The 12,030-nt window shown below is 45.0% G+C and overlaps 1 protein-coding gene across 1 annotated transcript; it reads right to left on the bottom strand.

The window, feature by feature from the left end:
- Positions 1-2,488: 2,488 nt before the first annotated feature.
- Positions 2,489-11,717, bottom strand: LOC112238149 (SH2 domain-containing adapter protein E-like). Its single transcript, XM_042319365.1, has 6 exons — positions 10,591-11,717; positions 7,653-7,779; positions 6,396-6,644; positions 5,851-6,175; positions 4,174-4,293; positions 2,489-3,934 (listed from the first exon to the last, which is right to left on the bottom strand). The coding sequence occupies exons 1-6, from the start codon at positions 11,062-11,064 to the stop codon at positions 3,742-3,744; spliced, it is 1,488 nt and encodes a 495-aa protein (XP_042175299.1). The 5' UTR covers positions 11,065-11,717; the 3' UTR covers positions 2,489-3,741.
- Between the last annotated feature and the right edge of the window lie 313 nt (positions 11,718-12,030).

Genomic DNA, 12,030 nt, shown 5'->3' with positions numbered 1-12,030 from the left:
GTCTCCCCACAGCAAAAGCACAAAAATAGGTGTGCGAGTAATGCGAATTAGTGAACTCCCAGTCTGGCTCACCAGAGTACTTGTACCCAACAAAGACAAGGGTTACCTAACAGGGCAGGTAGCTATGTAATGTCCTGCCCCTCCACAGTACAGACAACAGTTTGAACTCAGCCTATGTGAGCGTTCCCCAACCGATAACCTAGCTCGTCCCAATTGCGTAGGCCCAGGAGTATCCAATTCACCCGTCGTTGATGATTCACGAAGGTGAACTGATCGTTGATGATCGTTGATGATTTTCAAAGGTGAGCGAGCCATAGCAGATGAACGAGTGTGCCCGAGACCAGACCTCCTCTCACTCCTGTTTTCCCTTAGGCGTCCATCAATTCTAATGGTGAGGGCGATGAGGGCGTCGAGGTTTTACCACCTCAGATAATCCGTGAAGAACGGTATCGAAAAGAGACTCCAGATTCCAGGCACTCTCGGCAGCCAATGTGCAAAAATCAACCTTGTAGTCTGCCACACTACGGGAGTTTTGACGTAATTCAAGAAGTTTACTGGCCGCCTCTCTCCCGGATACCGGAGAATCGAATACCTTCCTCACCTCTGCATGAAATCCTCCAGATGACAACAAATGGTGGATTGTTGCTCCCGAACTGCCGTAGCCCAGGAGAGCGCCCTTCCTGACATTAGCGTAATAATATACACTATCTTTGACCGGTCCGAAGAGAACGAAGATGGCTGCAGCTCAAAAATAAGGGAGCATTAAGAAACCCTGGCAGGTTCCAGGATCCCCAGGATATCGCTCCGGAGGAGCCGCGGTAGGCTGTACAAACCCACGACTGATAATAGACAGATTACTGGATGGTTGGGTGGTCTCGGAGGTGGCAGGCTGCCTATGACCTAACTCACTGATTCGCTCCATGATAGCCTTGAACCCTTGGTCGTGACGTCGAGTCCAGGAGGTACAGTGTGGCTGGCAGACTCAAGGTCAGAGCAGGCAGAATGGTCAGGCAGACTGGTACAGAGTCCAAAAAACAGGCAAGGGTCAAAACCGGGAGGACTAGTAAAAGAGAATAGAAAAGGCAGGAGCACGGGAAAAACACACTGGTTGACTTGGAACATACAAGACGAACTGGCACAGAGAGACAGGAAACACAGGGATAAATACACCAGGGATACTGTACCAAGTGACACCTGGAGGGGTTGGAGGGAATAATAAGGACAGGTGAAATCTGATCAGGGTGTGACACACAGTTTTATTTGAGACGACTATACAACCATCAAGATTAATTGTCAGATCTAACAGAAGATCTCTTTGTTTCTTGAGACCTAACATTAGCATCTCTGTTTTGTCTGAGTTCCTTATGTCTGCAACACAGGCTTCCTTGGGGGGCAATTTTGGGGCTTCACCATGTTTCATCAAAATGTACTGCTGTGTATCGTCTGCATACATTTTTCAAAATGTACTGCTGTGTATCATCTGCATAGCAGTGAAAGTTAACATTATGTTTCCGAATGACATCACCAAGAGGTATTATATATAGTGAAAACAATAGTGGTCCAGGAGGGGACTAAGCATGCACCCCTGAGAGGCCCCTGTGTTGAGGATCAGCGTGGCAGATGTGTTGTTGCCTACCCTTACCACCTGGGGGCAGCCCGTCAGGAAGTCCAGGATCCAGTTGCAGAGGGAGGTGTTTAGTCCCAGGGTCCTTAGCTTAGTGATGAGCTTTGAGGGCACTATGGTGTTGAACTCTGAGCTGTGAGCACGTCCTGGTAATCCGTCTGGCCCTGCGAATGTGGACCTGTTAAAGGTCTTACTCACATCGGCTAAGGAGATCATGATCACACTGTTGTACGGAACAGCTGGTGCTCTCATGCATGCTTCAGTGTTGCTTGCCTCGAAGCACAATAGAAGTCCTTTAGCTCGTCTGGTGGCCACATGTGTGATGAAGCTTATTATTTTCAAAAAAAGATTGTTGTTTGTGGCTTTTTAAAAAGCCTACCATGTGAATGGTTTTGTGTGTACTCAACTTATGTGTGCATGGTGTAAATGTGAGGTGTGCCTGTGCATTTGTAAGTGTGTGTTTCTCTCTCTCTCTCTCTCTCTCTCTCTCTCTCTCTCTCTCTCTCTCTCTCTCTGTGTATGTTCCTATGTAGTGTCTAACTCTAATTGATTTACTACCCAGGTCAATGGCTCTGCGGTTAAAGAGGAGCTCAGCTCACACATCCTGTAGTTAGCTTCTCACTCTCATCACGGGGCAATCATCACCCAAGTCATATGTGTTTCTGATCTGTGTGTGCGCGCACGTCATTGTGCTTGTGTGTGTGTGTGTGCGTGTGTGTGTGTGTGCGCGTGTGTGCATGTGTGTGTTTGTGTGTGTGTCTGTTTGCATCTGAGCTCCTAGAGTGTGCGGCTCTCTTTTATTTTCAAGTTTGTGTGTCTGTGTCATAATTATTAAATTGCCTTTATCTAAAAAACAGAAGAAACTAAATGCACATTCACTTTATTCCAGGCAACATTACAGTATTTCATGAATTATACAACAAGTCTGGGTTATTACAGTAACACCCTTGGTTATTACAGTAACAAGCCTGGGTTATTACAGTAACAAGACTGGGTTATTGCAGTAAAGATCCTGGGTTATTACAGTAACAAGCCTGGGTTATTTCAGTAACAAGCCTGGGTTATTACAGTAACAAGCCCAGGTTATTACAGTAACAAGACTGGGTTATTACAGTAACAAGCCCGGGTTATTACAGTAACAAGACTGGGTCATTACAGTAACAAGACTGGGTTATTGCAGTAAAGATCCTGGGTTATTACAGTAACAAGCCTGGGTTATTTCAGTAACAAGCCTGGGTTATTACAGTAACAAGCCCGGGTTATTACAGTAACAAGACTGGGTCATTACAGTAACAAGCCTGGGTTATTACAGTAACAAGACTGGGTTATTACAGTAAATATCCTGGGTTATTACAGTAACAAGCCTGGGTTATTACAGTAACAAGCCCAGGTTATTACAGTAACAAGACTGGGTTATTACAGTAACAAGCCTGGGTTATTTCCGTAACAAGCCTGGGATATTACAGTAACAAGCCTGGGTTATTACAGTAACAAGACTGGGTTATTACAGTAAAGATCCTGGGTTATTACAGTAACAAGCCTGGGTTATTTCAGTAACAAGCCTGGGATATTACAGTAACAAGCCTGGGCTATTACAGTAACAAGCCTTGGATATTACAGTAACAAGCCTGGGATATTACAGTAACAAGGCTGTGATATTACAGTAACAAGCCTGGGTCATTGCAGAAACCATCACATGTGCAAATACATTCACATCAAAAACAGATCATACTTCTGTCTAATAGGCACCATACTGTATGTGTCTGATGATAATACAGACAGCTATCAAATCAATGAGGCCTAATATTACCCAGAGCACACTACACATACAGGTACTTAGGCTAACTAGCTGAACATTTGGCATTTGGTATTTATCAGGCTCCCCATTAGCCGCTGCAAAAGCATCAGCCACTCTTTCTGTGGCCCATATGAGACATGACATAAAACATAGTACAGAACATTATTCCCTCCTGAAACATTCTCTGTGCTACGCAGTGTGAGGGTTTGACCACTAGGCTGTGCATTGGAGAAACTGAAGATGATACTGTACCTCTCAGGCTGTTTGGGTGAGACCTGCTACTCCTTTGCAGTGGTGTGTGTGTGTGTTCAGTGTGTGTTCAGTGTGGCCTGGGGACAGGGTGTTGCAGGGTCATGTGTTCAGCTCCAGTGAAGGGCAGTCTGTGTGTACAGTAGTGATGCACCACCTCTGGTATACTGTTGAACACACAGCTACTCTGGTCCAGAGTATAACCCAGACCCTTACTGCCTTTAGTCTGGGCCACGATGATATGGACACAACACTGACTGGTCCTGAGAGAGAGAGAGAGAGAGAGAGAGAGAGAGAGAGACCATATTACTTCAGTAACAGGGGAAGATGTGGAGCTATAGCTACATAACTAGAGGATACAGTCTGGATGTCTGTACTGTAGCAAAGGGTTAGGGGATTAGTTATTCCAACACATGCTGCTCACCCTCCATGTCTGTGGTGTGTAAAGTGGTTAATGAGTGCTCACTGAAGAGTGAGAAGTGTAACACAGAAACACACTAACTTGAGCGCGATAGAGTATTTGCTGGTCCCTGATTCGCTGTCTCTAACCAGGAAGCTGGCATCCCTGCAGCGCTGGAGCTGAGCCTCTGCCTGCTGGCGACTCACACTGCCATGGTACCAGCTAGAGGAGGGGGAGAGGGGAGAAGAGAGGGAGAAATAAACATACATACAATGTTTAGACTTCAGAGCAGTAGAATGGATGGGGATGAATGTCATATTGTAAACCTGCTCATCAAACATCTCATTCCAAAATCATGGGCATTAATATGGAGTTGGTCCCCCCTTTGCTGCTTTAACAGCCTTTACTCTTCTGGGAAGGCTTTCCACTAGATGTTGGGACATTGCTGCGGGGACTTGCTTCCATTCAGACACAAGGCCATTAGTGAGGTCGGGCACTGATGTTGGGCAATTAGGCCTGGCTTGCAGTTGCCGTTCTAATTCATCCCAAAGGTGTTAGATGGGGTTGGGGTCAGGGCTCTGTGCAGGCCAGTCGAGTTCTTCCACACAGATCTCGACAAACCATTTCTGCATGGACTTCGCATTGTGCACAGGGGCATTGTCATGCTGAAACAGGAAAGGGCCTTCCCCAAACTGTTGCCACAAAGTTGGAAGCACAGAATTGTCTAGAATGTCATTGTATGCTGTAGTGTTAAGCTTTCCCTTCACTGGAACTAAAGGGGCCTAGCCGTAACCATGAAAAACAGTCCCAGAACATAATTCCTCCAACACCAAACTTTATAGTTGGCACTATGCATTCGGGCAGGTAGCGTTCTCCTGGCATCCGCCAAACCAAGATTTGTCCGTTGGACTGACAGATGGTGAAGCGTGATTCATTACTACAGAGAACACGTTTCCACTGCTCCAGTTCTTGTGCTGATGTTGCTTCCACAGGCAGTTTGGAACTCAGTAGTGAGTGTTGCAACCGAGGACAGGCGATTTTAGGCGTTACGCACTACATCACTTCAGCTTGTATGGACTACCACTTCACGGCTGAGCCATTTTTGCTCCTAGACGTTTCCACTTCATAATAACAGCACTTACAGTTGACCAGGGCAGCTGTAGCAGGGTAGAAATTTGACGAACTGACTTGTTGGAAAGGTGGCATCCTATGACTAGCCGGTTACCACCTGGTTACTCAACCCTGCTCCCTAGAGGCTGCTGCCCTATGTACATACTGTAGACATGGAATCACTGGTCACTTTAATAATGTTGACATACTGCTTTACTCATCACTTATGTATATACTGTATTCTATTGTATTTTAGTCAATGCCACTCTGATGTCCACAATATTTATATATTTATTAATTCCATTCTATACTTTTAGATTTGTGTGTATTGTTGTGAATTGTTCGATACTACTGCACTATTGGAGCTAGGAACACAAGCATTTCACTACACCTGCAATAACATCTGCTAAATATGTGTATGTGACCAATAACATTTGATTTGATGACAGTGCCACATTGAAAGTAACTGAGTAAGCCATTCTACTGCCAATGTTTGTCTATTTGGAGATTGCATGGCTTTGTGCTCAAATGTATACAGCTGACAGCAACAGGTGTGGCTGAAATAGCCGAATCCACTCATTTAAATGGGTGTCCACATACTGCTGTATATATAGTGTATCTCATTCCCCCCCATCCAGCCTCTCCCTTCTCTCTCTCCTCTTCCCGTACCTCTGTTTCTCCAGGGGCAGGGTGGGGTCCACTTTGGCTGTCTCTGCGTTGGGTGTGGATGTGGTGGAGGGAGGAGAAGAGGATGGGGAAAGTTTGGGAGTGGGAAAAGAGTGAGAGGTGGGAGAGGGGGGAGAGGAATGAGAGAGTGGTGAGGGAGGAGAGAGTTTGAGAATGGGGGAAGTAGGGGAGGAGGGAGAGGGGACGAGGACTTTCTTGTTCCAGGTCTTCTGTCTGAGGGTCTGCTGATGACTGAGAGTCTGCTGTCTGATGGGTGGAAGAGGTTCCTCTTTAGGGGGCAAACTGCTCATTCCCTTCTTAAACTGGGCTGGAGAGAGAGCGAGAGAGAGAGAGAGAGAGACAGAGAGAGACAGAGACAGAGAGAGAGAGAACTGTGTATGTTTGTGTATCGTTGTTGTATCCAATATATTCCCTCTCCTTCCCTCCCTCTATCTCCCTCCTTCCCTCCCTTTACCTCCCTCCTTCCCACCCTTTACCTCCCTCCTTCCCTCCCTTTACCTCCCTCCCTCTGGAAAACATATATCTACCTGTCAGTGCTCTGACGATGTCCTCCTTCCTCCACTCCCAGGGTAGTTCATACTCTCCAGGGGGGCGAGGGTCTGACTCCGGCCGTGTCACAGGGATCCACACCCCTCCTGCCTCCCCATCTGTCTCCAGCAGCCCCTCGTAGGGAGTGTCGTAGATGTGGGGGGGTGCGGGCTTGCCCCCTTCTCCATCTCCCTTGGGAAGCAGCACACACACCTTCAGCAGGTCCTTGGAGCCCCGCCTACGAATACCTACAAAGTCATTAGAACAATAACATGGTCATTATTTGGTAAGCCTGTTTGACCCATGTGGATATCAAACCCTCAACTCTGCCATTCCAACATTACTGCTAATGTGACATGATTGTGATCCATTGTTCAGTTGTAGACTGTTAGAAAAAACTATGCCATCTAGAACCTAAAAGGGTTATTCGGGTGTCCCCATAGGAAAACCATTAGAAGAACCCTTTTTGGTTCCAGGTAGAACATTTTACAAAGAGGGTTCTACATGGAACCCAAAATAGTACTGCCTGGATCAAGAAAGGTTCTACCTGGAACCAATGGAGACAGCCTATGGGGACAGCCGAAGAAACCTTTTGGAACCCCTATTTCTAAGAGTATAACACATAGCTTAGTAGCTTGTGATGTGGTCAGACATGTCTGTGGAGGCCGTCAGGTAGCCTGTGTGTCTGGGCTATTGTGTGACTAAACAATGGAGCTACGGGAAGAAAGGTCAACACAGAGCCTGAATGGATGACAGAACAGACCTCTTCCTGAATTCTGGGAAGTGATTGGGTGAGACCAGGAGGAGGGGGATGGGAGGTGGGGGTCTTTTGGTTCTTTTCACACAAAAGTAAAGTCAAATGGAAGGGGTGGGGGGGAAGAAACTGGAGGTAACTTCCTTTCCAGAGAATGGGGTAAAGGAAACAGAGGCAGGAGACAGGAAATCCAAGAGGAAGCTGCACCCACTGTCGCAGCACAACACCATTCCCATAGCAACCGCCAGTAGGGAGGAAGTCAGGGGAGAAAGAGCGGAGGGTCTCGTTCTAGTCCGATCCTTTAAAAACCTTTTAACAGCAGCAGTCTACAACCTTGATTCTGGAGAGCTGCAGGGAGTGCAGGCTTTTGTTCCAGCCCAGCACTAACTCCAGCCCTGATTCGTTGATTAACTAAGCCAGTGTGTATCAGTGCTGTGCTGGAACAAAAGCTTGGACTCCCTGTAGCTCTCCAGGACAAGATCTGACCCCTGACCTTACTGACCTGTGATGATAACCTGGGCGTCATAGGGCTCCATGTATCCATCGTTCTCTCCCTCCCTCTCCGCCTCCCTCTGCTCCCTCGTTTTCTCTGCATCAAACGGGTCAGCATAGTCCTCCAGAATAATCAGCTACACAGCGGGAGAGAAGTTGTTAAATGCTCTACCTAACCTTCACAGTACTATACTGTAGGCCTTCTGCCAGAGTAACTGCAATAACCTATGTAATTAACCTGTAACAGTCTAGTTGGTATGGAGACGTCCCCTTGACGAACTGGGAATGTTTCTTGGGGAATCTCCCCTGCTCTGTGCTCTGTGTGTATCTTCCCTCCCATGGCTCTGTGTGTTGAGTGTTTACGTGTCTGTCTGACTGCCTGTATGATCTTCATCAAAGCGGCGCCACAGTGATCTGAGCTGCTTGTGGGAGAGCTACAGTCACCACAGTGTTAGGTGATGCCTCAAACATAGCCTTCACTAGAGGAAGAAATATAGGAGGAGAAAGAGGTATCGTGTGTGTGTGTGTGTGTGTGTGTGTGTGTGTGTGTGTGTGTGTGTGTGTGTGTGTGTGTGTGTGTGTGTGTGTGTGTGTGTGTGTCTGTGTGTGTGTGTGTGTGTGTGTGTGTGTGTGTGTGTGTGTGTGTGTGTGTGTCTGTATGTGTGTGTGTGTGTGTGTGTGTGTGTGTGTGTGGTGTGTGTGTGTCTGTGTCTGTATGTGAGGGTGACAGCAGTTAGGGAACAGGAGGGGAAGGGACACAGGAAGACAGACTGGGGAAAGAGGTTAGGTCTCATTGTGTGTTTTCTGTAAGGCTGGTCCCGAGCGCTGTGGTATGAATGCAGCGGGTTATAAACACAGTGCATTGTGTGGTGAGGAAAGAGAGACAGGAGGGGGAGGGAGAAGTAGAGACAAAGGCTGAGGTGGGAGAGAGAGACTGATCACAACTCTCCGAGCTACAGTTCTTTCTTTATATCAGTGCACACATATATGTATGGAAGCTCGTTCCCGCCACCCAATTTACAAAAAAATCTGACTATGAGTTAGTAAGTCATTAGAATGTGATACTAAGTCATAATTATGAGATAGTAAGTCGTTATTATGAGACAGTATGTCATAATCATGAGATAGTAAGTAATAATATTGCAATACTAAGTCAGAATTCTGAGATAGTAAGTCATTATTAGGAGATACTAAGTCAGAATTCTGAGATAGTAAGTCATTATTAGGAGATACATTTAGGCGATCTGTATTACGTGAATCACAGACTTTGTGTGTGTGTGTGTCTGTGTGTGTGTGTGTGAGAGAGAGAGAGAGAGAGAGAGAGAGAGAGAGAGAGAGAGAGAGAGAGAGAGAGAGAGAGTGAGTTTGTGGTGATATTGTTCCAAAATAATTTACTGAAGAGTTTTGTTGTTGTGAGTTGGTGCCTGTTTAATTAAATTAATGAATTACTAATATATAGCCATTGATTCTTGAAGAATGTAACTTAGAAATTCCTCATGAGCAATGGTCTTACCCCATTAGAACCAAAAATATAAACTTGTGTTACTCCATTGTTTGTAAACAATGTAATTGTAAACAAACACTGTACAGGTTCACAACACAGATGGTCAGTTCTTGCATCCATACAGATGTAGGATCTTAATTTGGTCAATTTTGTTGCTTTGAATTTTCCTGCACAGCAGGAATGGCAAACTTGTAGTCTATTTGAGGATTAAAAAGGCTTCTACAGTTTGTAATTTCCGCTTTAAAATAACAGACTTGATTTGCCATAATGAAAAATGTATCAACCCCTACAAAAAATGGCCATGAATTATAATCCACATAATAATTCCCATTTCCTGTTGCTGCAGGATTCTATTCCTGCTGTAGCATACAGGATCAAATGAAGATCCTACATCTGTGTGTGAGAGTCCTTGCGTCTATGTATTTAAGAGTGGTTACATGTCTCCTGCCCCATTCCTCAGCTGTTTACCAATTAAGTGGCGGGGAGTACACTTTGTTATTGTTTGAATCACAGATTTTCCTTTTAAAAGGGGTCGTTACCTGCAGGACTATTCAATGTCCATGATCCAGACTTATTATCTCATAATTATAACTTACATATCTCATAATAATGAATGACTACCTCATAATTATGACGTAGTATCTCATTATTCGGATGCACTATCTCATAATTATGACTTATGTTACATATGTAAGGGATAATCGACGTGTGGCTATGCGTTGTATGGAAAATAATGAACAACGTGGAAAGTGTGTTCCACGACGCACTAGCGTTCCACAACGGAGTTACATTATTTTCCAGAGAATGTATTGAGCCCCGAGTTGATTATCCATTTCATACCATGGCTATAATTGAATACATTTACTGCTAGAAATGTGTCCAACAACCACTGAAGAAGCTAGCAAGTTTACTAAATTGATACCATTCCCATCATAGCCATTATGAAAATCTAAATCAACAATGCCAATAATGTTTTCAATACGACTTTTGCTTTCAGAAGCAGCTCAAACATCGTCAAACATGAGTTATACCATGGCTTTGTCGAAAACATGTTTCTGATTGGCTTGAAGGGCATTCTAGGGCGTGCATTATTTCCTTTTATAAACCTGTTGGTTCGAGTCCCGAATGCTGATTGGCTGAAAACCGTAGTATATCAGACCATACTACAGTTCACCATGGTATATTGGCCATACACCACATGCTATTACGTAATTATGACTTACTATCTCATAACTTCGTTAGCGGGAACGAGCTTCCATATGCTTCCATACACATATGACAATAAACAACAAGATCAAATGTAAATTACAGTAAGCCTAATAACACTGTAGGGCTAATTATAGCATTATAGCATATATTGTTACTACTAAATGCCTTTTTCATTTTTGTTTGTTCAATCTAAGACTGTTGACAAAGATGTCAGTACCAAATCTGCGCCACTCACCATCGTTGTTTTGATGTCCAACTTCCCCCTCTCGTTTTCGGATCCCACCTGTTCACCTGTACCGCTATGTTTGGGACCCTTGTCCTGTTTGTCCACTTTGATCATCCTGCTGATGCACGCATGCGCCAAACTGGATGTCCTGGTGGGACGATGCTCCTCTGAAGGCCCCACCTCGAGCTTGGAATTCTTCCTACTCTTCCCAGGGATGAGACTGTCCCAGATCTTACCGTCCTTAAACGAGTTCCCGGCAGTACCCGAGCCGTTCCGACCAAGTTCGATGGCCGAGTTTTTCCGGTTTCTTCCGGTCAGTATAGAGCCCATCCCTCCAGCACTTTCCTTGACCCGGTTCCCCTTCAGACTGGTCCCCGGTGTTAACCCATGTCTGGTTCGGGGTTGAGTGCCGGACTCCGAGGCAGAGCGGACCCGTTCGGTCCCGTTCTTCAGATTGATGGCGGAACTAAACCACTTTGCCATTGCTGATTACGATCCGTGGCAGTTTTTTGGTTTCTAGCTTTGGCTCAAAACACACTCACTTAGGCCTACTTAGTCTTAATGTTTATTAATCATCCGCAATCGAGTCACAGAGAATAGTTGGTTGCCTACATAAAACTTTCCAAGCACATTCATCCACAAACACATAGGCCTACGTTTACGCGCCGCACGCCTGATATGTTATCCGAATTACCCCCTTTGTGATGTTAATGTATTTCAAAAAATTATTACAAATTATTTCTACCCCATAAATTCAGTAGTAAATGTTCTCATATAATTTAAAGTCCAAACTTCACCCCATTTGTCGCTTGACCCACTTCGCTTTGTCGTTCCACAGTGCGTAAAGTTACCTCTCCTTTCATCAACTTGTAACGCCTGTAATATCTATTTCTGCCAGTCGCTATCGCTTTATCTCGAAGCTATCCCCGCAGTTTGAAGAGTAGTCTTTGGAGAGCGTAGAATCGGAAGAACTGGAAGTTTTTCTTCGCACTCACTAATGATGATCCCATTCCCGGAGCTACTGGTGTATGGAGCGGGCTGTCAAAGCTGAGTGCTGGAGAGATAAGTGCGTGTGTGAGAGAAAGAGTTTGGTGGAGTTGGGAAATGGGTGTGGTGGTGGACTAGCCTACAACAGAATGGTCAAAGAACGCCTATAGTAGGCTATTATTCACTAACAGGGAGGAGACAGGGCAGCTTTGGCAACGCATTTCTCAATTGATGATTAAAAAAAGTTGTCATCACAGCCGTATTACAACATAGTCAATATTTATTAATCAACATAGTCAATATTAACCTACATTGTTTGAAATTGGTGTGTGCAACACAATAGGCTGCAATTAAAAATGTCATCCAAAAATATGAACACTGCTTGAATTCACAGGTTTTGGCACCACAATGAGTGAGAACAAATATGTTTTCAAAATAAGAAAATATGTAATTTGTGTTGAG

This window comes from Oncorhynchus tshawytscha, unplaced genomic scaffold, assembly GCF_018296145.1.
Source record: "Oncorhynchus tshawytscha isolate Ot180627B unplaced genomic scaffold, Otsh_v2.0 Un_scaffold_17_pilon_pilon, whole genome shotgun sequence".
Classification (NCBI taxonomy): domain Eukaryota; kingdom Metazoa; phylum Chordata; class Actinopteri; order Salmoniformes; family Salmonidae; genus Oncorhynchus; species Oncorhynchus tshawytscha.
This window is presented reverse-complemented; position numbering and strand designations above follow the sequence as displayed.

Excerpts from the sequence above, each read along its gene's own strand:
- LOC112238149 (XM_042319365.1), bottom strand. The coding sequence starts at position 11,064 with ATGGCAAAGTGGTTTAGTTCCGCCATCAATCTGAAGAACGGGACCGAA. Across the intron at positions 7,780-10,590 it reads TGGACATCAAAACAACGATG|CTGATTATTCTGGAGGACTA; the intron begins GTGAGTGGCGCA and ends CCCGCTGTGTAG. Across the intron at positions 4,294-5,850 it reads CTGCCCCTGGAGAAACAGAG|CTGGTACCATGGCAGTGTGA; the intron begins GTACGGGAAGAG and ends CCCCTCCTCTAG.